At 57.5% G+C, this 24,540-nt stretch overlaps 2 protein-coding genes across 6 annotated transcripts in view; both read right to left on the bottom strand.

Annotated features, from left to right (window-relative positions):
• LOC117197190 (histone H2B type 2-K1) overlaps positions 1-24,540 on the bottom strand; it is a 100,662-nt gene that overhangs the window by 37,191 nt on the left and 38,931 nt on the right. The gene's annotated exons all lie outside the window — the stretch shown is intronic.
• SMARCD3 (SWI/SNF related, matrix associated, actin dependent regulator of chromatin, subfamily d, member 3) overlaps positions 1-24,540 on the bottom strand; it is a 33,134-nt gene that overhangs the window by 3,819 nt on the left and 4,775 nt on the right. For 3 of the 5 annotated variants that reach the window (XM_033408320.2, XM_049714477.1, XM_049714476.1), the window contains 2 exons: positions 2,491-2,702; positions 724-766 (listed from right to left, as the gene is read on the bottom strand). In XM_033408320.2, coding sequence (XP_033264211.1) covers positions 724-766; positions 2,491-2,702 — 255 coding nt within the window. Of the gene's footprint in view, positions 1-723; positions 767-2,490; positions 2,703-4,860; positions 5,077-5,507; positions 5,774-24,540 lie in introns of those variants that run through there. The other 2 variants (XM_033408317.2, XM_004281204.4) reach the window with 2 other exon arrangements.

Here is a 24,540-nt window from a genome sequence, read left to right as displayed (position 1 = left end):
AGGGCGTGGCGGGGAGCTGGCCAGGAGGTTCAGGGCGTGGAACTTTGGGAGCAGGAGCGAGAGCTCTCCCCAGGACTCCGAATCCAGCAATAAGGGCCTTGACGTGTGGGGATAAAAACTGCTTCTCCCACAGTGCATCTCATCACTAGGGGCGGCCAGAGCACCCAGGGAGCCCAGCAAGCGCGAGGGCTTCACCTCCTCGTCTTGTCCTCTCCCCTGTCACACGGCCTCTGGGTTTCCCTTGGGTGTCTGCAAAGTGGAGAGGACGGACCCTGGCGTCCCCGGGACAGGTGATGTCGCTGCCTGCCTCTAGCCTGGCTCATGGCTGCTCAACCATGCTACTCCTTAGCTAGCTCGGCCTGGGTCCTCTTACGATGCCTGCGCCCTTCACTCCCCCTGCCAGCCTGTGATCCCCGAGCTCTCCTCTCCTCTTTGTCCCACGCCTTTATGTCTTCATACCGCTGGAATTCAACCTACTGCACCCCAGACCCAGTATCCTAACCCTATGGCTCCGCCTGTTCCCTCCGCCCCACCCCCTCCCTCTGGCCTGGGGAGCCTCACTTCTTAATTAGCTTTTTGAACAAAAAGTGAAAGTGACTGTGATGCTGAAGCGCAGCTCCTGAGGGGGGAGGGGAAGAGGCACGGGGTGGCGGGGAGGGGGGAAGGAGGGCGGAGCAGCAAAGGGTGGGGGGTGGGCTGGGGGCTGCTGTGAAAGGCACTCACCCTTTGAGGGAGGATTTTGTCAGCCATCTTCCTCCTCTTGGCACTGTACATTTTTTAAAGAAAAAACCAGGTTACCATGGCGACAGATCTGGGAGTAACGAGGCCACCTGCTAAATTATCCCGACATCTCAGCCCGCCTGGCTGGGGTTCCCACAGCCCGCTTGTCTGCCTGCCCAAGGGGCTATGATGCTGGTGTGTGGCACTGGTGCTCTGTCCTCTCAGGGGGGAGCAGAGGTGACCCCGTGCTTTCTCCAGCCTGGGAGCCCCCTTCTGCTCCACCACATCCTCAGGGCCATCGAAATGAGACTTAGAAGGGGCTGGGGGTAGGGGAGCTGCAGAAGCCTTTGAGGAAAGCTGGGAAGAGGGGAGGACAGAGGAGAGGGAGGATGGATTCTGAGGACTCGCTTTCTCTGCTAAGCAGGGGTGCACGGTCCAGGGTGGCCTGAGCTCAAAGGGAGGGGAGCTGACACCCCTGGCCCATCCCTGGAGCAGGAAATGATGGTGTGAAGCTGGTGAGGACTTGCACCCCTGCCACCCTGGGCTTGGAAGGGGACACTGATGGGCAGGGGGTGCTCATGCCCTTGGGCCACCTGCCAGCAGGGTCCAGGGACACACCCATAGGTATCCAGAGAGAGTGGATAGGACGTTCTCCTGAGGGGTGTGGCTGTGGCTGGACCTGGGGTAGCAGCTGGGACTTGGACTCGATCCACTAGCTGCTTCTGACTCCCAAAAGCACCCCAGAAAATCCTTGGCAAGTAGAAATTAGAACCCAGTCTAGAGGATGGCTGCATACTGCCCCCTTGTGGTGTTCTCAACCACTGCCCCCTCTCTGTCCAAAAATCTGTTCTAAGGCTAGGCAAGCAGTTTTCATTAAAGGTCTGATTTGTTTTGAAGAAATTATCTACGTGAAACTCTCCATTTATACAAGCTAAATCAGGGACTCTTTACTGTATAAAAGAATGACTCACTTTGCAAAAGAATTCATCATGGGATTCCTATAAATGGTGAATTTTCCTTGCTATGTAAAAAATATTTAATAATGCGGTAAAATCCATATTGCACCTTTTATAAGACTCCATCTGGTGTGCAAAGGGAAGCATGTGTGTTTGGCTAAATAGTGAAACCCAGAGGGGTATCTCTCTTGCCAGGCACGCGCAGGGGCTTTTGGGGTGCCACCAGCTGGCTCAGACAAGTAAATAGGCTGGCCCTTGATGGTTTGGGGGCAGACCTGATCCAGAGGACAGATCGAGGCAACTCTTCAACATTTGATTGATAAAGAATCACCTGAGAGCACAATGGGGCAGCGACTGGCCACCCACGGGGCACACCCCCAGGCTCCACCCCCCTGGCCAGAGATTCAGATGAAGAAGATCTGGAGTGGGGCTTTTGAACAGGCAAGCCCGCGGGTTCTGAGGAAGGCGCCCTGGACAACCACACTAAGAAACACAGTCTAAAGCTCTGCCCTCAGTCCCAGTGCCAGCCCGCCCGCACCCCAAAGACTGAAGCGTCAGCCAGAACCTGGGGACTGGGGTGGAGAGAGGGACAGAGCAGGTGACAAGGAGAAGGGCGCGACGGCCGCAGCCTGTCTCTACGGTGGGCACACAAAGGAACCAGATCAGTGCCCCCTCAGCCCGCCTCCCGGGAGGGCATCCCACCCAGGACTCCTGTTCCCTGCCGATCGCTCTCCTCCCGCTTCCAATCCCGGTCCTCGCCCACCCCGTCCCTGCGGGTCCTGCGTCCGCCCCCTCTGCTCTGGGCCCCTCTTACCTGCGGCTCCGCGCGGGGGCGGTGGGCACCGGCTGGCCCTGGCTCTGGGCCTGGCTCTGGCCGGGCGGGGGCGCTGCTCGCTTGCGGGCGGGCTCCATGCCCGCGGGGGCCAGGCCGGGTCGCACGGCGGGGCTGCCCATGTACGGGGAGCCCGGGGGGCCCATGGGCGCCCCCTGGTGGGGCATCCGGGCTCCAGACGGCATCCCGGGGCGCTGGGGAGGCGGGGGTGAAGCAGACACAGGCGTCCGCCGGTCAGACCAGGGCCCCTGTTCCAGGCGCGGTGAGCTGCGTCTCTCCCACCCCGAGCCCCCGGCCCGTGACCCTGCTGCCGACGGCTCGAGCGAGGGGTGGGCGGGGGCGCCGGAACCGCGCAGCTTTGGCGGAGGGGGGCTTTGCGTCTCGCTGCAGGAAGCTAACTGAAGCCAGGCAACTGCACAGGGCACTGCCAGCCTCGGATTTAAGGAAGGTGCCGCGAAAATGAATATTAATGGCGCCTTTCAACCTTTTTAAAGGATGTTCACATCCACATGCTCCTCTGCAAGACAGTCGGAGCGGGTCCTTCTCTCCCCACTTGACAGATGAGGCAACCGCGGCTCAAGGAGAAAAGCAACCTAGCCAAGGTCATGCAGCTCCTCCCAGCGAAGGCAGCGCTGAGCGGCCGTTTCCTGAGGGGCTTTTTGCTCTCTGCTGCTTCGTTTAGTTTAGGGGCTGGGCTCCCTGCTCGGACTTCTGCTGCCCCTCTTCCCATTCCCTGCTTCCCAGTCCATTTCCTGGGCTGTCCTGCCTTGAACTCACCCTTCCCATTTCAACCCACTCTTCTCTCTGGGCCCCTGCCTTTGACGCCTCAGCCCTGATCCCCACCCCCTTCCTCTGATTCCAAGCCTCCCCAGGCAGGGGCTTTGCTGACGTAGCCCATCCCCATAATTTGCTCTCAAGGTGAAGGCTGGAGGCAACCTGAGGGACTGAGGTCAGACCTCACCAGGATTCTCCGATGGGGGGTGGGGGGAGGCTTAACTGGAGATGGGAGGTCCAGAGGGCTTGGGTAGGTCAAAAGTAGCAGCATTTCCTCTTATATCCATCTCTCCCTGCCCGTCCACCCGAATCACCAGAGATGGTCCCATCCTCCAGACCGCCTCTACTCCCCACCCTGCCCCAGTGAGGTCAGAAGTCTGGGTTCGCAGGGGGCCACGGAGAGGGAGATGAGGCAGGTGTATTCCTTTGCCGCTACCCCGGTGCTCAGCTGGGATGTAGATGACATCAAATGTATTGAGTGAAGTGGCCCACAGACTTTTAAAACCTCACTTGTCCAGATTTCAGAAGAGGGGTTGGGGAGGGTCTGAGGGGCTGTCAAGTGGAGGCTGGGTGGGATGGGGGCTGGAGAGCAGGAAGGAGATTTAGCGAGTGATGGTTGCAGACCCTGTGCCCCTGATACCATTCGAGCACCACCCACTTCACCCCCAGGAGTGCAGCTGCTCCCAGGAACAGGGAGCAGAGCCCTAATCCTGAGCTTGGTGAAGCCCTTCTAACTGCCGACTCTCCCTCCGGTCCCTCCTGCCTGCGCTATGTCTAACCCTAACCCCCAGCCAGCCAGCTGTCTCTGCCCATCGCCTCTGCGGTGAAACCTGCCTGTCCATGTGTCTGCCCCCCCTGCCCCACCTGACCCTGTCACTCACACCTCCAGGGTGGCAGCCCAGAATGGAGCCCACGCCGGCCATTCCCCACCAGCACAGATGGGCCACTGGGAGTGGGGCCCCCAGCCACCCAAGAACTGAAGCTCTAAGTTGGCCAAATAAAAAATCCACGTGTATAGTCCCTCTCCCTCCTAGATGGGCCTTTTAAAAGGGACTCCCCAGGCAGCAACATTAGGACTGGTCACTAGGCTGACATGGAAGTTAGCCCAGAGAGGACAGCTGCCCCGGGGAAGCCCCTTTCCCCATCAGATGCTCTCCCACTTAATAAGGCCAGTGGTACTCACTGATCTGCTGAAGAGGCCCTGAGAGGGAGACTTCCAGAGCCCCCAGAGGGCTAGCCAGCCACCAGGGATCGGCGACCCACACGAAGGGCCAAAATTCTAAGGACTCTGGCCTCTTTTGCTGAGAACATGCCTTCCTTGGGGTCACAACCAAATGTGGCCACTGTAAACCTGACTGCCTCCTCTATATCGGGCTCCAGCACCAGCACCCATCCCAAGTCCTGGAGCCCCTGCCTCTCCTATTCCACAGCCCTTCCAACCTATTCCCATCCTCTCAGGTCCCCTGGGCTCCCTCAGGCTCCCGGTGGACCTTCCAAGCTTGCTTGTGGCAGGACGGTGCTGCCTGGCCCCTTTGGTCTCTAGGCCTCGCGTCCCTGACTCCAGCCCTTCCTTCACACCTTTGAGGCATTAGGGACATCAGCTTCTGGTGGCTGAGTCTGCCGAGGGATCCTCAGACCCCTTAACTTGGGGTCTGTCCCTAGAGAGGGCCTCTCTCTGGCCTTCATGGCAGAGGCCGTCAGCAAAGCCCCAGAGTCTTCCTGCCGGGATGCAGAGGTTGTTCAGCCCTAGGGCTTCCGGCTCACAGTGCCTACAGGGTCACCTGCTCCTTGCTCCTGAGACACAGAGAAACACTGTCCCAACGGATTAACAGACAGCCCAGCCCAGCGATGCCATGTCCCCCACCCCCACCCCCAGGGCAGGGGTAACACCTGGGCCCACAAGGAAAAGAACAGAAGACAACACGTCGGGTACCTAGGGGAGCCCCCACTTGGGGGGTACAGTCCCCAAGTCCCACCCCCAGCCCCTGACAGGAACCCCTGCAAACGCCTCCCTTCCCCGCCCGGGCACCCATCCCCGGCCAACCGCCTGACGACGTGTTCGGGTGCCAGGGCGCCGGCACAGTCCTGGGGCTGGGCCGCGGGCCGTGGCGCTCCCGCTAGAGGGGTGGGAGAGCGGGAGCCCCCCTCCCGGCCCCTCCCGACCATCCCTCCATTCAGCCCGAGCCAGCTCGCTCTCCCTCCCCCGCTAACTTTCCCCCACTCACCACCCCATGGACCAGAAACTCAAAAAGTTTGCTTTTCGTGGCTTTGCGCGCCCCTCCGGCAACTTCGTCCGCGGCCATCGGGGTGGGCTCAGCGGCTCCTCTCACTCTCTCTCTCTCTCTTCCTCTTTCTTTCCCTTTTCTGCCTTTTTTTTTTTTCCTCCAACTCTCCCCTCTGAGTCCTGCTGGGCTCTCTCACACTTCTACTCGAGCGGAGTGGGGAGGGGGCCCCTTCAGGGCTGCCCTGACGGCCCACGGCCCACGCCGCCGCCGCCCGCCCGCCGCCGCCGCCGCCGCCGCCGCCGCCGCCGCCGCCGCCGCCGCCGCCGCCGCCGCCGCGGCTGCAGCATTCCTGCACTGATAAGACAGAAATAGTCCGGCGGCCCGGGGTCTGCCTGTTGACTCGGCGGGGACAGAAAAGCCTGCCTTTCCAACCCTCGCTGGCCAAGCAGCGCAGATAAGCGGCGAGGCACGCCGGCCAGCCCGGCTCCCGGGCGCTGGGCAGCGGCACTGCAGCCCGAGGCCGCCCGAGGGCCGCGGGGAGGCGGCGCGGGGAGGGGACGCGAGGGGAGGTGGCGGGGGGCTCGCCGGTCCCCGGCCTCTCGCCGCAAATAGTTTCTCGGTTAGGGAATTCGCCGGCAGGGCCAGGCAGGGAACAGTCAGTTCCAACTTTGCCCCCAAGTGGCTCCTGTTGCATTTCTGAGGCCCTTTCCCCAGAGACCTGGCAGGCCAAGTAGGGAAACATTCGCTGGAAGGAATCCGGGGGGAGCCGGAGCCCGGAGGAGGCCTTTCTCCTGCACCGGGGCGGCAGGCGTGGGTGTGCCCCGGGAGGCGGGGTGCCCCTGCGTCCACAGATGTGTGCGCCCTTGTCTCACCCGCCGTGTGTGTCTGCACCCTCGTGTGGGCACGGCTCGGGGCTGTGGGTGTGGGTGTTTATGTGCGTGCACACACAAATGCCTCCTCTGTGTGCCTCTCTCCACGAGAGCCTCCGGTGCGCGCGCGTGCGTGCGTGTGCGTGTGTGGCGGGACACGGTCTGTGCCTCCCAGCCCTGTGTGAGTCTATTTCGGGGCATGTGAGTCTTTGTCTTTATGTGAGAGAGTGAGGGCAGTAGGGGAGGTATTTCGGAAACAGGGAGGTGGATCAGGCTCGTGAGAACAGGAAGAGAAGCTGTGGGGGCAGGCCAGGAGCCGGCGTGGACGGCGGGGGGGCGGGGGCAGAGGGAGGTGAGCAGGACCCGACGGCTCTGGAGTCGGGGGTGGGGTAGGGGACCTTGAGGAGCTGGGGCGCTGGGTGTGGGAGGGCCAGCCTCAAGACCCCAGAGAAAGCAGGGGTAGCGGCGGGGCTACAAGGGAGCCCCAGAAGGGGTGGCGTGGAGGGAGCTGGCAGTCGCTGGGACGAAGGAGGGACAGGATACAGGAGGGGCAAATCCTGAGCTTCCCCAGGCCAGGAGCCCTGGCCCCGCCCATGCCCCCAAGGCCACACCCCTCTCTCCTCCTTCTGGAGGAAGAGCCCCAGGGCTTTGGGACAGAGTGGGTCAAGTTTATGGGCCTCCTGGGGTTGTACTGTCAGTATCCAGGTGAGGATGGGGCAGTGCCTGGGGGACTTTGTTGGGAAATTTATCTGAAGTTAGATACTGAAGACCCAGCATTACCCTGGGGCGGGGTGCAGTGGGGTGGTCCTGACCCTCAAACCTTCAGAACGCCTTCAGAGGTCAGGACAAAGAACCGAGGGAGTGTTCTGGCTACGGAGGCTTTTTTGCCTGCAGCCTGATTTCCTTGGGCCCCCTTGTGCTTCTGTTTGTCACCGTCCATTTAGGTGCCCACTGTCAATCCCCTGAAAGGCTAGAGAGGGCCTGTGGTCCACGATGCCCCTCCTCTACCACCAGCTTAGCAGGGGACCTAGAGATCCCCTTCCTACTACATCTTTACCCAGGCTTACCCACCCCCCCGCCAGACCCACACTCTCAGAGACTGGGCCCTGCTGGGGTGGGAAGGGGTGGGTGTTTGCCATAGGCCATGAAGGTGGCTGCTGGTAACCTGGGGAGCTAACCTCTCCAGTCTCTCCGCTAACTTCCAAAACCTCTTGCTCATTCCCGTTTCCAAGCCTCTGCTCCTGTTCTTTTGCCTGGAATCCCCATGCTGCTCCTCCGCCTGTCCTAATCACATTCATTCTTTAAAGCCTGGCTTGGGCCCCACCTCCTCCAGGAAGCCTTCCCTGGTCCCACTCCTGTGCACAGATCTTTCTGTTCTCTGAATGCCCACTGCCATCTACCATGGCCATGAACTGGCACTCTACTGACTAATGTCTCACGTTCCCTGCGTTTCGTGTGTGTTATGTTTGGCTTTCCAAATAGGCTGCCGCCCCCTGAAGTCTGAGGCTGGTCTTAAGTGCCACTCTCCCTCCGTGCCTGCACACAGGGACTGGACGTGACCAATGCCTGCTAACACTTGCAACCACCCAAAGCTCAGTGGCCCAGTGGACAGAGCTCATACTCTGCCGCTTACCTGAAGCACCCCGCCCCCCTGTGGGTGCTTCTAGCATGGACATGTGACACCTTGGAGGTTCTGGCGGACAGGGGCAGGGGCAGACACCTCTAGGCTTTCTGTAAAGCTCCAAGGTCTCAACTCTTGGAGAGGCCTTTTGGGAAAAGAAGACAGCAGAGGAGGTGCATCAGCACAGTGGGAACACCAAGCATCTGTGAGGGGGCTGGTCTTGGTGGTGGAGGAGTTTGCAGGAGGTGGTTAGGCCAACGGAGGTGAGTATCGCTCGGGTCCATAGATAACAGCCTCCCGGGCCACCCCAGGATGAGCGCCTCGCCCTGCAGCCCCCTCTCTGGGAGACATCCTTACGCATATACAGGCAACAGATATATAGGGCATACCTGCCCCCAGGCACACACACCAATGCAAACACCAGAGGAACAAGGAGACACATGGATTTGCACACACAGGCACAACGTGATCACCAATGCAGCCCGCTCGCAAGGCCTCAGCCAGCAGACACGTGTGCATGCTGCTTTTACAGGGGCGACCCGAGGTGTGCGGACACCGGGGAGCCTTAAGACCAGAAAGCAGAGGCGCCAGTGAGGGTGTCCCGGGCCAGGACTCCCACCTCACAAAGGCCAGGCTCCCCAGCGGCTCAGCCCCAGAAGGGCGCTCAGCAGTGCCACGCCGCCCGCCGGCTCCTGCGTCCTGCCGGGTGGGAAGGAGGCCCGGGGGAAGCCCCGATTCCAACGGGCAGGGGCCCTTCCTCCCGGCTCAACCCGGCCCTTAGGCTCGGCCGACCGGCCCAGGCCGCGCTCCGGGCAGGCCGTGCGCGTGTCCGGGCAGAGGGCGGCCGCCCGGAGCCGGAGTCCCCCCTGCCGTCCCCCCATCTCTCCTTCCCTCGCCGAAGCACCACCAGCACCAAATGGCAAAGCGCCGCTCCCCGCGCAGGGAGAGATGCGCCGCGGCCGGCGGGACGGGCTCGGCGGCCCCCCCACGACGCCCGAGCGGGCGGCGGCCAGGCGCTGGGGGGCTCGTCCGGGACCGCGGCCGCCCTCCCTCGCCCTCACCCGCCCGGTAACCGGGCAGCGGCGGGAGCCGGGCCCGGGCATGCGCACTGCGGCCTCCCTCCCGGTGAAGGTCAGCCCAGGGCCTAGCTGCAGGACTCAAAGGCGGCGGGGCGGGGCGGGGTGGGGGGGGGTGGGTGGGCGTGAGGCGGAGGAGGGAGGAGGGATGCAGCGGAGAGACTTAACTCCTTCCCCGCAGGAGGATGGCCACCAAGGCTGGGGCCGGAGCCTGGAGTCCCACCCTCCCGCCTTCTGCGGAGGTCCCGCGGCGGGCACACAGCTCAGGGGGAGGGGGGAGGAGGGAAGGAGGGGGAAGCGCGGGGGGGGGGGGGGGGCGGGAGAATGGAAAGAAGGAGGCTAGAAGAGGAGGGAAGCCGGGAAGGGGAGAGGGAGGAAGGCGAGGGAGGAACAAAGGAAACCAGACTGAAGGGAGAGACCTCTTTCCGCCGCCTATATCCCCAGCAATGAAGCTTTCCTTAGTGACATGAAATTACCGTCATACACTGGGGCGTGTGTGTGTGTGTGTGTGTGTGTGTGTGTGTGAGAGAGAGAGAGAGAGAGAGAGAGAATGAAGTGAGACCACCTGGAGCTTTCAGGCTGAGGACCCCTGATTTCTGTGTCTGGTCCATCCCTAAACCCAGCCAGCCCCCACTTTCTTCTCTGGTCACTAAACCCCAGGGCATGCCAGGAGGCCCAGAGGCAGCTCTGATCCAGCCTACCTGCCTGGTCCAAGTCCCAGGACCCCAGAGAGCCCTGGCTAGACCTCAGGGCCAGGCCCAGCCCCCAGGGCTGGGTGAAGGGGAGTCTGCACCTCAGGCCCACCTCCAGCGAGGGGCTTCCTCCAGCCAGCAGACAGGACATCCGCAGACAGGACCGCGGCGTTGTGGCACGGTCCTCGCCTCCTCCTGGCTGCCCCCACTGCTCTTCTCAGGCCAAAGCAGCACTGGTCACCTCCCTCCTTGTGTGAGAATGTTTCTGTGCCCAGGACATCCTCTGCTACTATCAAGGGGTTTGTCTGTCTCTGTGTCACTTCATCTTTCTGTGTCAGTTTTGCAAACACAAACAAGAGAGACAAATATGCTAGAAAGAAGCAAAAAAAATAAATAAATAAGAAAGAAAAAGAAAAAGTAGGATGCCAAAACCATCGTGTGACCTTGGGCAAGTCACTGTACCTCCGTGTCCCTCAGGGAGTGAAGCGCTGGGCCTCTGGGGCCCAGAGGGAAGGCCCATTTTGCATTCACAGCCAGTTTTCTCTCACTCCCCTCAGGGCCACCATTAATCAGGTGGTCCCATGTAGCAAAAAACAAGCCACACTAGCTTGGACCCCCTTCTGGTGAGGATGGGGTCGGTCTGAGGGGGGTTGTGTATATGGAATACTGATGGGTGCTATAACTGCCCCAGCTGGCTGCCACAGCCTAGGGGCTGGAACACAGGGTGGGGCTCCACCTGGAGGGGGGCAGCAGGTAGGTGTCCCACAGAACTATCCTTGCTCCCCACCCATCTTCCTCTGGACCAACACCGGCCTGTCTGGCTAGATTCGGGGCAAAAGCAAGAGGGACCCGAGGCCTCAGAATCCTCAGGACTCCAAGCAGAGGCGAGCCTCTTCCTCTCTTCTGGCAGCGTAGGTGCCTACCTCGCTCCACCGGCCTGGGGAGACCCACCCATCCCCATACGCCCCCTGTGGGGCTGCAGCCATCCCTCCTGCCCTGCTTGTGCCCCAGGGCTCCCAGACCCCAGCCATCCTCTTTCCTGGCAGACAGGAGCCCCATCCCAGTGCCTGCGATTCCTCTCCTCTTTCTCCCGCAGCTCAGTGCTCCCTCCTGACCAGTGCCAGGATAACCTCCTGGTGGTCAGCGCCCCTGTCCTCCCGCCAGGAAGCTTCTGAGGCCTCCGCTACTGCTCTGACCAGGTGGCCAGAGGGATTTCTGGGAACCACTGCATTCTGAGGTCTGGGATGTCACCTGAGTGAAGAAAACTGAATACGCAAAAAAGATTCATATACACACTACCAAATGTAAAACAGATAGCTAGTGGGAAGCAGCCGCATAGCACAGGGAGATCAGCTCGGTACTTTGGGACCACCTAGAGGGGTGGGATAGGGAGTGTGGGAGGGAGGGAGACGCAAGAGGGAGGGGATATGGGGACATATGTATATGTATAGCTGATTCACTTTGTTACACAGCAGAAACTAACACAACAATGTACAGCAATTATTCTCCAATAACGATATTAAAAAAAAAAGATTCATCTGCATTGCCTTAAAGATTTTCTGGGGGGAATTAAGCCAAGTGGAAGTGGGAAGCAGAATGTACAGATGAAACATTCATGGAAGCCACACGCGGGCCTGGTCTCCCCATGTCTTAAACTTCATTAGGAGGCAAGGGCGAGCCCTGCTCACAGGGTCTGAAAGGGCACTTTCTACTCTGTCCCCTCCCCTCCTGACTCAACGCTGCCTCTCTGCCCTGGTGGCCCCTGGGGGCGCCCGCCTTCCTGTCCCCACGCCCTTGTTCCCACTGCATCAGGAGCCATGGAAAGCCCCAGACTCCCCTCAATTCCTGCACCCCCGGCTCCACAGGGCTCTGGGCGCCCCTCTTCCGCTGCCATCTCCCACCGAGCCCTTCCCTGTGTGGTCTGTCAGAAGGAGAATCTCCAATACACTCGGCTACTTCTGTGCACATCCCTTTTGCCTTCTTGTGATGTAGCTGGGCTCCCCGCTGAGTAACCCCCCCAAACCCTCCATGTGGGGGGCAGTGGTCTTCCCAGAGTCCCCACTGCCACTGGCCTCAAGGCGGGGTAGGGACCCTCCTTGCCCCTCACTGCTGCTTCCAGACCCCTGGCTTTGCATCTTACCCCCATGTACGTACGGCGCCTTCTTTTCTGGAGGCTTCTAGCTCCTGGCTCACAGTTACTCCTCTGTCACCCCTGACCTCTTCCCGCTGCTTTCCTGGATCCTCGCGGACAGCCCTTCCCATACCCCAGGGCTCTGGGTTCCTCGGCTGCCTCTCCTCCAGCGACCCTCTACCCTCCCTCAGTCACTCACGCCAGCGTCACCTCTTGGACCCTGTCATTCCAGGACCTGCGCCCCCCCCAATCTCAGTCCTAAGCTCCCCACTCTCAGACCACCATCTCCTTTTTGTCCAGCCCCCTGACCCCCAAAGCCTGTGGAGCCACTGGAACCGCTGGTCTTTTTTTTTTTTTGCGGTACGCGGGCCTCTCACTGCTGTGGCCTCTCCCTTGCAGAGCACAGGCTCCGGACGCGCAGGCTCAGCGGCCATGGCTCATGGGCCCAGCTGCTCCGCGGCATGTGGGATCTTCCCGGACCGGGGCACGAACCCGCGTCCCCTGCATCGGCAGTGGCCTCTCAACCACTGTGCCACCAGGGAAGCCCTGGTCTGTCTCTTTGACCTGCACCCCTCATCACAACCACACCGCCCTGACATATACTCTTTTTCATTTTTAGTTATGGTAAAACATACATAACGTAAAATTTACCATTTTAACCTCCTTTGCATATACTCTTGACTCTCTTACTTAAGAGTTAAACTCGGCTTCACCAACTCCTCCCCTGCACCCCAGGACCTAAACGTGGCTGGAGAGACGCACCACTGCCCTAACCTGGTCTCACTGTCATTTCCAGAGCTTGGACTTCAACTGGCCTCATCCTGCCCTGCCGTCCCCCTCTTTCCCTAGACCATTCAGGTCCTTTCCCGCTCCCACTCCCCTATGTGAGTTTTCCACATCTTCTCCCTCCTCCAACCTCCAACTCCTCCCCCGCCTCGCTCCCAGCTGATGCCCTTGCTTCCCACTTCCCTGAGAAAACAGAAGCTTCTGAAGAACTTCCAGAGTTCTCCACCTCCTGGCAACTCTCTCGCCTGGTTCCTACAGCTGAGTTATCTGTGCTCCGATCGAAAGCCGGCCATCCCCGTGCATGTGAGCTCCTGTCCCCCCCAGCACACTTGAGGGCGTTACTCCAGCAAACCTCCCCCACACCATCACATCAACAGCTTAGCTCTCTCTATTGCATTGCTCCCATCAGCATGCTAAAGCACTGTCACCTTCCCTGTCTGAGAAACGCTCACATAACCTGCTTATCCCATTGGTTACTGCCCAGTTGCAATAAAATTTCTCAAAAGTGTTGTCTACGTTTGCTGCCTCGGTTCTCCTCGAATTCCAGTCCCTCCAGGCGCACATCTCACGGCCCCACTGAAAACGCTGCCGTCTGGCCACCGCCAATGATCCCACATCGCCAAGTGCAGCCGTCAGTCCTCGGGCATCACCTTGCTTCTCCAGCCTCAGCATCCCACACAGTTGATCACTCTCTCCTCTTTTAAATACTCTTCCCTTCACTCGTAAGACACTGCCCTCTCCTGGTTTTCCTCCTGCCTCCCTGGCTGTTCCTCCTCAGTCTCCTTGGCTGTCTGGACCTCTTTCCCTCTCAGGGTGGGGTGCCCCAGGGCCAGTCCTTGGTCCTCTTCACTGCTCTACAATCATTCTTTGGAGATTTCATCCATCCCCCAATCTCAGAGTTTTAAATGCCTTCTATATGTTGACAACTCCCATTTTCCTCCAGCCCATTTTCTCTCCCAATCCTTGGACTCATGTATCCAGTGGTCTGCTCACATACTGTCGATTCCACCTGGACCCTGAATAGATATGCCCACAATGAAACTCCTGCTCTCCCACCTCAAACCTGGCTCACTACCCACTCTCCTTCCAACCGCTCAGGCCTGTGACCTTGGCACCATCCTGGAATCCTGTCTTTTTCTCACATCCCACATCCAATCAGAAAGCAAGTCCTGTTGGCTCTGGATCCAGCATCCAACCCCTTCTCACTTCTCCACTGCTACCACCCTGGTCCAATCCATCAATAATGAACAGCTTTGCTTCCAACCTGGCCCCCGACCCTCTCTTCTCAACACGCAACCAGAACGGTCCCCTTTTAGGAAGGGGAGTTAGATGGCATCACTTCTGCTCGAAACCTTCCCAAGCCCCCCCCCCCCCATCTCATTGCCAGTGAGGGTCAGGTCGTGCAGGTCCCCAGACCCAGCCCCATGCCACTCTCTGCTCCCTCTGTGTCCTCACCTGCTGCATCTCCGTCACTCTTCTCTCTGCTCCAGCCTTTCGGGCTTGGAGCCTGCTGTTCCCTCTGCCAGGAATGCTCTTCCTCCAGCTAACTGTCGCCTCCCTGAAGTCTTTGTTCCCATGTCCCCTTCTCAGCGGGGCACTCTCCGTCCACCCTATTAGAAGTCACCACCTGCCCCTCCCCTGCCAGCTCTTTGTCTCTTTCATTCTGCTGGGTTTCCTTCCCGTCCTGCACACCTTCCTCCATCCTTTATAACCTACTTACTTATGATGTTTAGCGTTCACTTCTCTCTCCTCCGTTAGAATGTAAGCGCCCCAAAGGCAGGGATCTTTATGCCTTGTTCATGGATAAATCCCAAGGAGAGACCCCAACATCTCAAAGGTGTGGGTAAAGAGAACCCACTCCCAGTCTACTCAGGATTGCCAGCGTGCTTCCAAACGCTGGGTGATGTTACAACCCGGGCTCGTGTTTCATAGGATTAATAACAACATCATCTCAGATGTGGGAGTCTGCTGTTGAACAAGCACTTTCGCACACATCAACCTGTCCAACTGACAGAGACCCTGCCGGGTGGGGGCTGGGATCCCCCTTCTAAAGATAAGGAAGAGGAGGCTCTAAGGACCCGTGGGACCTGCCAGAAGTCACTGTGCTGTTACAGGCTGGGGCTGGGGCTGCAGAACGGGTCTCCCAACCTCAAGGTCCCTGCCTTCTCTCCTTCATCTCAGTCTGCCTCTCTGATGGCCCCTCACGGAGTGCCTGCCTGCTGGGGATAGACAAATACACACACACACACACACACACACGCACGTGTGCCCCGCCACCTTCCCCAAACACCTGCTTTTTAAAGAAGGAAATCAATATCCCCAGAGGCCTGCGCATTTAAGCTGAATTACCCTCAATTATCTTTTAAAATACACTCCCCAAAATTCTCAGATTGTTTCAAACATGGGAATATAAATTCTAGAAAATTTGCCATCGAGGTGTCTAAAATAAATGTCAATGCGTTGGAGGAAGTTGCATCATTTCCTATGTAAGAGTTACCTTTTAGCCAAACAAATGAAACCCAGTTAAACTCTGAACAAGCCCCTGGCTCCTCGCTCCTATGGGCGGATCAGCGGGCCGTTCGTGGGCTTCTCCTGGCTGGACAGATGGACACACACGTGTGTGTCCGTGGAACTCCTGGGTAGGATCCACGCACACGGATTGCCACGTTGGCACGCCACCCTGTCCTCCAGGAGCCACCGCAGGTACTTCCTTTGGGAACACGTGGTTACCTGCCCACAGGCCACGGGCAGCCCCAGTGCCACCTCGTCCTGCCTTCCTGGCGCCATGCGATGGCCATAGGTCTGGAGAACTCAGAGGGCCCGCCCTGGCCTAAGAAGGGTAGGAGAAATGATCCAAGCAAAAGGCAAAAGTGGGCCCCAGGCTTCTTGTTGAGAGGAGAGGTCTGTGAGGGCTGCCTGTGATCAAGCATTTCATGGTCAAAGCCCGGCTCAGCCCCCGCCATGTCCCCACACAGCACACCCTGGAAGTCTCTGGGGCTCAAACAGCTGTGGTGACAACAGGAGGCCTCGTGAAGACTCACCACGGAGCGGGAGGGGGAAGGAGAGAGTGGGGTGGTCGCAGGGCCTGGACCTGCTTGGTGCACCACTCCTGGTTTCTGCAAGCCTTAGTAACAGGCCAGCTGGTGTCCCTCACCCCGACCTGTATAATGAACCCCTCCAGGTAGCCCGTCCGCCTGCCCTGACCCCGTGCCTCTTGCTCCCAGATCTGGGCACTTGCCTTGGCCACTGCAAGCCAGTCTGTCCTGGGCCAGGGCTGTGACAACGGGGCCTTACTGCCCTGCCCGTTGCTCCGGTTCTTCTGGGGTCCTGTCCTCCCCCAGGCCCTGCACCCACTGCCCTCCCTGGGTGGGGTCTCTGTAGGCTCCATGGTGTGACGGCTCTGAGCTTGGACTCAAGAACAGGGCTTCTCGGGCTTCCCTGGTGGCGCAGTGGTTGAGAGTCCGCCTGCCGATGCAGGGGACACGGGTTCGTGCCCCGGTCCGGGAAGATCCCACATGCCGCGGAGCAGCTGGGCCCGTGAGCCATGGCCGCTGAGCCTGCGCGTCCGGAGCCTGTGCTCCGCAACGGGACAGACCACAAGAGTGAGAGGCCCGCGTACCGCAAAAAAAAAAAAAAAAAAAAAAAAAGAACAGGGCTTCTCACCCCCGGCACTGTTGACATTTTGGGGCTGGATAATTCTTTTTTTTTTTTTGGCTGTGCCACGCGGCACATGGGATCTTAGTTCCCCGACCAGGGATCGACTCCAAGTCCCCTGCATTGGAAGCACAGAGCCTTAGCCACTGGACCACCAGGGAAGTTCCGTGGATAATTCTTTATTGTGGGAGCCGTCTAGAGTATTGAATGATGCTAGGAATACCTCTAGCCTCTATCCAGTAAATTCTACCAGCACCTTCCTCTCCCCATCTCTTGGCATTGTCCTTTGTCCCTGGAGGGTGAAATTGCCCAGGGTTGAGAACCACTGCTCTAGAGTCAGACAGTCTTGGTATGTCACCAGTCATGCCTGGTGCAGCCTCTGAGTGATCATAACCTTGCACAAGTCACCGTCAGCCTCATTTTCCGTGCCTGCAAGACACAGAGCCCTTCACCTGACTCACAGGTGGATGTGAGGATTAAAGTGAGGTCGTATAAGGACTTCCCTGGCGGTCCAGTGGTTAAGACTCTGCGCCACTGCAGAGGGCACGGGTTCGATCCCTGGTGGGGGAACTGAGATCCTGCATGCCACAAGGCGCGGCCAAAAAATTAAAAGAAAAAGAAGTCGTGTATGTGCAGACTTCAGCACAGCGTCTGGCGCAGAGTAAACACTTAATGAATCGTCTGCTATTACTAGCTTCCGCTGCTAAGCCTGCCAGACCCGGGGGCCTCGGCCGCCGCTGCTCTGCCTTACCTCTGGGTCCCGCCGCCCACCAACCCCCAGCTAGGGGCCCAGTGAATACGGGAGCCCTCAGAGCCCTTCACCTGCGGGCTGTCCCAAATGCCATGGAGGGTACCCGTGAGGGGTTGGCCAGGTGGTTATTCATAGTGGCCAATCATGGACGCTCAGGGAGCCAAAGGGGAGCCTGGGTTCTACCCAAATCACTGGAAGCTTCCTTGAGCAGAGAACGGCCATTAGTACCCAGCGTGGGTCTTACATGAGAAACCCGTGTAGCAACTAGGCGAGGGGAGGGGCTGCAGGAAAGGAGGGGAGGGGCGACATCGAGAAGCCACTACGAGTAGTGAGTCAACTGGACGGAAATCCAGGAAGAATTCATAAGGCCGCTCGCTGGGCCCAGGGAAGCCGAGGTTTGGGAGCTGCCGATCGAGGCGCCTGAAAGAAAAGCAGGGACTCCTCCCCACGCCCGTCCCCTCCTGCGCGGCCGTCTTGTACGAAGTGCCGCTGGTTCACACAGCGGACACAGTCACAGCCCTTGGGACTCTGAGTCTGAGGACCAAATGGGGACTGACGGGGCTCAGGGCCTGGACGGGGTGGGAGGCTGAGCAGCTCACGTCAGCTCCTGCCCCGGGATGGCCACAGCCGCGGCCCGAGGTGGAAGAGTAGAGGACCAGCGTGCCCCCCGCCAGAGCTCCGGGCTTCCTTGTGGGAAAGCGAGGCCAACACCCCTGACGGCTACCTCCTCCGAGGGGCTGTGGGTCGGTGGGGGGACCAGCAGCTGCAGCCACGCCCCAGGGTGACGGTGGGATCGGTGAGTTTCCGGGAGCTGCGCCCAAACCGTGGCGGAGGCGGCGGGGCGCCAGGGCTGAGCACAGCCGCAGAGCTGCCCCTGGTCGGCTGCGTGCCGGCCGCCGCGCCAGGGCGCACTGCCTGCCTGCGTATCTGTGGGAACAGAGGTGCTGGAGGCCTCCCTCCGGCTCCACGCGTTCCCACGTGCGGAAAACTACAGCCAGGTGTGGAGCTGGTGTCCCGGCAGCCAAGGGGCCCAAGGGAGTCCGCGGTGCAGTAAGTCAAATTGTCCCTCGGGGCCTTGGCTCTTCCTGTGGTGGGTGTGACCCGGGGTCACCTCCTGGAGGTTCCGGCCACCTAGAGTGCAATCTTCTCCCTCCTCATAAGACGTGACTCCAAATTCTGAAGGCAGCTCTCAAAGTCCCTCTGTCATGGGAGAATGGTGTGTGCCCTCCAGCCCCCATCATCCCCAATTCATTTGTTGGAGTCCTAACCCCCAGTACCTCAGAATGCGATCTTATTCGGAGGGTCTTTAAGGAGGTAATCAAGTTAAAATGAGGTGGGTCCCTAGGGTGACCCCAATCCAATATGACTGGTGTCATAAAACTGGGGAAGTTAGGACAGAGACAGACACACACGAAGGGAAGACAATGTGAGGAGACACAGGCAGAAGACAGCCATCTATAAGCCACAGAGGGAGGCCTGGAGCACAGCCTTCCCGCACAGCCCTCAGAGGGAGCCAACCCTGCCCACACCTTGATCTCTGGCTTCAGCCTCTGGAATTGTGAGAAAATACATTTCCACTGTTAAAGCCGCCCAGCCTGGCACTTGGTTACAGCGGGTCTAGAGAACTAATCCTCCCCCAGCACTGCTCCTCACTATTCCTTGCTGGTCCATACCCCACCCGGTCCCTCCCCTCACATCCTCTGGTTTGCCTGAAGCCACAGAGCGCAGGGCACTCAGAACAATGGACTTAAATAAACAAGGTCCTACTGGATAGTCAGGGAACTATACTCAATATCCTGTGATAAGTCACAATGGAAAAGAATATGAAAAAGATGGGAATTCCCTGGTGGTCCAGTGGTTAGGACGCCGCACTTTCACCTCTGAGGGCCCGGGTTCAATCCCTGGTTGGAGAATTAAGATCCCACAAGCTGTGTGGTGTGGCAAAAAAAAAAAAAAAAAATATATATATATATATATATATATATGAAAAAGAATGTGTATATATGTATAACTGAATCACTTTGCTGGACAGCAGAAATTAACACAACATTGTAAATCAACTATATGCCAATAAAACAAACAAACAAAACAACGATGTGCTCATGAGCACAACACAGGGCAGAATCCGGGGCCAGAAGACCTGAGTTTGAGTCTTTATTCCACCACCTACCGACAGGAGGACAAAAGTGCCAACCTCTCTGAGCCTCAGTCTCTTCATCTCTAAAATGGGTATAGCATCATCGCACCGCTCTCACTGCATTATTGTGAGCAGCAAAATAGAAACGAGAGGGCATATGTGAAAATTTGTCTTTAAGTCATAGAGGACCGAATGAAGTCCTCACTGTTGCTAATGTATTACTCTTTGGTAAGCACCCATCCCACTTTGGACTTGCACTGAACTTCCTGTCAATTAAAAACGTAATTCTCTTTCTACTTTGTGCCAAAACATGTCTCTCCATCCCATACTTGTAAAGTTGCCTTTTTCTGGACTCAAGAATATTCCTCTTGTAAGAATTAACCCGTTATTGCAGCTTGAGAGCTTTTGGATCTCAATTCCCTTATCCAATATATTTACCAGCCTTTCCAGCTGTGCATCGTTCATAAATCCAGTGAGCGTGACCTTCTCTCTTCGTCCAAGTCTTTACTGAACGTATTGAAAAAGGCACCAGGACAGAGTCCTCTCTCCAAATGACCTGCACCCTTCGGAATTAGTCTTCAATTGGTAGTAATTTTACTCAGTCACAGTAATACCCAGTGATGTGCTGCAGTGTCATGGTGGTAGTTTAAAATCAGCTACGGTAGGAGTATTTATACCACAGACATTAGCAAATGATACGAATCGTAGTTCATCTCCTCCTTCCCACCCTGTCAAGAGCCAGTTGTGAAGTATTTAGCAGCACACCACTGCATTGAGGCCGGTTGTATGTGTCATACCGAAGACACTGGGAGAGACTTTGTCAAACGCCTCCAAATTAACACATATATCTTTATGGAGCTTAATAGCCTACAAAACAGTTCAATAGTCATGATTTAATTTGGTTCTTTCAACATCCCAGGAAGTGAAAGGGCTGGAGATTATTAGTATACCCATTTTAAAGATGAGGAACACGAGGTTAATGACGGACCCAGGGCCAGACCCCCAACTAGTGTCAAAGGGGCTCAAACTCCCATGTTCTGATCTCAAGGCCAGCGTTCTTCTCCACTCACCCTCTGACTGCTCTCACGCTGGCTGTCAAAAGTACCCTGAATTCCCTCAGCAGCCACTGCTCTGGGTTCACAACATGGACAAGTTGAGAGGGAGAATCTCCAAAAGCCTTGGCCCTTCTCATTAGCAGCACATCCCTGAGGACTGACGAGTGACGCTTCTCTACTTCGCAGAGGGTCCTCAAGTGTTTGACAAGACTCTGCATTTCGTTTATAATTCATTGACGGCAGGAGGCCACCCAAAGTGACAGCAGCTCTTCACACAGTGTGTCTCAACTGGGGCCCACTGAGAAACACTGATTTGGGGTTCAGGGCCTGAAGGCTAGAAGAGATGACAGGTGACAGGTCATGGGGTAAGGAAAGCTCACGGTGGATGCTGCAAACTGGGAAAGCCAGACAGGTTTCGCTTAGCCCACAGTGCGTCTTAAACACTTTAAAAAATCTTAAAAATGGAAAGATTTCATATAAAAAGCCAGATTCCCAGAATCTCTTAAAACGCTGGAAATCTGGCAACACAGATGGAGTTGAGGGGCTGTCTGTTTCTGAAGGGGTGCGAGCTCTGCAATCCACCGCGCCCCCATTCCCTATTTAGGGGTTGAATCTCTCACGCCCCTAGGGACCCAGCAATTAATGGGAAGAAATGGTGTGGGCCTCGTGCACAATGACAACTAGCCTTTGACCTGGGCCTCAGAGCTGGGGTGAACAGGGGGTGCTGGTCCGTATAGAGGCCTGGCTGCTTCGCCCTTTGAGGGCCAAGGTTTGGGTCATGGCATCTCAGAAGATGCGGTGGACAGACCCCAGCTGGGACTCTTCCCCAACCACTGGGAAGCTGCTTAACCTCTCTGCACCTCAGTTTCTCATCTTAAAAGTGGTGACAATAATAACATTTACCTCACAGTGTTGTGGTGAGGACAAATCAGTTAAACTGTATAAAAGTCTTAAAACCGCAGTAAGCCCTCGGTCAACACCGGCTGCGAGTATACTGACCCCGGCCTGCTTCCCTTCCCTTCCCCTTCCTGAAGTCGCTGCGGTGGAGTCTTGGGTGCTGCGGAGGAAGTGAGGGCTGCTGGGGGGCAGTCCTGACAGATGGGGTGTCGACCACCCAGCGGGCATATTTTCGACAGGGTTTCTAAGACTGGATTTTCTCCTGAAGGAAGAGGCCTGGGTAAATGGGGCAAGGGGTGGTAAAGTCGGGGCTCAGAGCGGAAACTGAGGCAAGAAAAAGCAAAAGCACGATGATGCTTCCCGCTGGTGGGGGAGGGGTGGAGTGGGATTTATGGACAGAGCTGGAGCTCAGCTTCCCCTCCCTCTACTCAGGCCCTGCCCACACCAGCAGGACCCTCCCCCACTCCTGCAGCACCTCCCCCAAGCCCACCCACCTGGGCCCCTGCTGTCGATTCAGCTGCTGGGACCAGAAGGAGTCTGTTCACAGCCCAGGAGAGACCGAGGACCACAGGGCTCTCTCTGGCTCACTTTTTTTTTTTTTTTCTCCAGCTAAAAACGTCATTAAAGGCCGAGAAGGCAGGCCTCGCAAACACACCGATTGCATCAGGCTGGACAGCGAGTTGCTGTCTGGAAAGATGGCGAATGCTCTCAGGGTAACTCTGCATCTGAGCTCTCAGAGCCAGGATCAGAGACAACCTTCTCACTGGTGGGCGGAAAGCCCGGGGCTTCTCGCTGACTCTAGCCTTTAGGAGGCAACGGTGTCAGTGAGGACAGCGGGCTGGGCTGGAAACCAGGGAGACACCGGTCGGTCACCAGAGCCAGTGCTCTGGGGTCTACAGCTGACACCTGGAGCCGGGACAGCGCCCAGCACCACATTTTACCCCAGCGGCGATGAGGGGCGGCCCCCGCATCCGTGGCGTGCGGGCCTTGGGCAGAGTGCTTGGTACTCAGCTTCCCCCGGAGCCTTTATAGGCAGGGGATTAAGTCCTGTCCTACAAGGAGACACTGAGACCCAGGGAGCTAAGTGTCTCTGCCCAAGTCTGCCTAGCAGGTAAAGGGCACAGCTCAGCCTCTAAGGAGGCCTGGGGGCTCTGAAGCCTATCTAGACAGCCCCGCCACCGTCCAGCTCTCCCAGTGGGTGCCAAGGTCTGAGCAGCCGGCACAGGCCCCCAGGTAAGGCACATCTGAAGACGCCAGAGCTGGATGTTCCCGAGAGCAGACGCAGGGCGTGTGGGAGTCGGGAGGCGGGCAAATGTCACGGAAGCAGAAAGGGGTTCATTCTCTGTAACTCCAAGGATGTCCGGAGGCGGGCAAATGTCGCGGAAGCAGAAAGGGGTTCATTCTCTGTAACTCCAAGGGCCAAGACCGAGGTCACAGGAAGGAAGAACCTCCCTCACCACAAGAACAACTGAAGAGGGGATGGGCTTCCCTGATCATGGTGAACAGGTCCTATCGGAGAGGGACTGCCGGGGCGTGGGCCAAGAGCACCTGCACAGAGCAGCTCAGGTGTCAGCAGGCCAAGGTGGGCACGCAAGAAGGGCCCACCCTTGGGTCGTCAGGGTGTAGAGAGGGCGGGGCCAACGGTACAGAGGGATCTCAGGCTCCTTTTAGCATCAGCTGTCAGGGCCACCTCCTCTCCCCCCACTGCCTCATTCATCCGCTCATTCATTCAAGAAACAGGGAGTTCCCTGGCGGTCCAGTGGTGAGGACTCCGCGCTTTCACTGCCATGGCCTGGGTTCAACCCCTGGTTGAACCAAGGCTCCCCAAGCCGCACGGCCAAAAAAGTACATATATATTTTTTTCAGCACTGTGTTGAACAAGACAAATGCAGTCTGTGCCTTTAAGGAGCACATCCATGAAATATTGAAATTTTTGGTACATGCTACAAGACAAAAGAAGGTGGAACTTTACAGCCTGGAGTGGGAGAAAGTGTCCCTGGAAGAAGTGGTATTTAAGTCAAGACTTGGAATGATGCACGTACTTAGGCAGGTGAAGGGAGCTGGAAGGGTGTTGCAGGCAAAGGGAACAGCATATGTGAAGCCCTCAAGGAAACGGAAGACGCGATGGATCAGGCCTGTGTTACAAGAAGCCCATTTGGCTACTCTGATGGGTTGGGGCCGGGGGGAGGGGGCCAGACCCTGTGCGGGGCACCAGTTGTCATCCAGGCAGAAGACAACAGCAGCATGGACAGCATGGTGACGTGGGGAATAAGAAGTGGATGGAAGTGAGATGTGTCTAGGAAATAAACTCAAATAAAACGATTGTCCCAATGGAGAGAGAAGGAAGGGGTAGGGTCAAAGGTCACTCCCAAGTCTGAACTTGAGCTTTGATGTCACTGTCCAGCAACGTGGATGCCCCCCCCTACCTTGCAAAGGGGACCCTGCTCTCTTGTCATCATGTGTTCACGAGGAGGCTTCTAATCTATTCTTCAGGAGTCAAGACTCTGGAATAATCCTCTGCCACCTCGCCCCACCTCTCTTCCCTTTGGGAGGGGCTGTCTAATGAGGTGGTGAGGGTCTGACACCTTCTGGACAAGTTCCTCTCCTGCGTCAGGGGGGAGGAGAAGTCACGGCTGTCCCCCGTGGCCTGCCTTCCCCTTTAGGGGGGTCTGCTGACAGGAGGCTGCCCATCTCCTCCTGTTAACCTGCGCCAGGTAAGCAAACGCAAGGTTAGGGTGTCAGGTCCACCTTCTACATCTGGGCTTCAGGTTCAGGCTTCTTTCTTCAGTCCAGCTTTCCCTGCCATAAAGTTGATAAATGCCTGCCATCTGTGTCTAGTTCTCAGTGGGTTCAGGACCTGGGGGTAAGGTGTGTGACTGGTCCCTCCCTGTACCCAAGCTCACCTGTTGGGCACACGTGCTGATCAAGGTCTTTATTTTCCTATGAGGAGAGTCCCCTTACCCCAAGAATGTATTGATAACTCCGTACTTGATTCCCAATTTTAAAAAAACTTGCCTGCTGCCTGATATTCACTGGAAACTTTGTTGTAAATGTTAACAGGCAGTGCATTCTTCTAGCTGTTCTACATTTTATCTTTGGATCCAGCACGGTCAGCAGTATTTGCACAGCCGTGTGATGTTCTGTCAGCCCTGGGCTTAGCCCGAGGAAACTGCTGTGGAATTGTTGAGGATATCGCTTAACTTGTCACACAGAATCCCCTGCATGTCATCACACAGGAGACACTTCTCGGGGTCTCATGGCCAGAAATCACAGTCGTTTGGGGCAAATGGTTTGACTTTTGTCCCACAGGCAGTGTAACCCCTCATGTGTCCCCGCTGTGGGAGGGGGCTCCGGGCCTCATGGT

Source organism: Orcinus orca, chromosome 9, assembly GCF_937001465.1.
Source record: "Orcinus orca chromosome 9, mOrcOrc1.1, whole genome shotgun sequence".
NCBI lineage: Eukaryota > Metazoa > Chordata > Mammalia > Artiodactyla > Delphinidae > Orcinus > Orcinus orca.
Note: the sequence above shows the minus strand (reverse complement) of the source record. Positions and strands in the feature narration are given on the sequence as shown.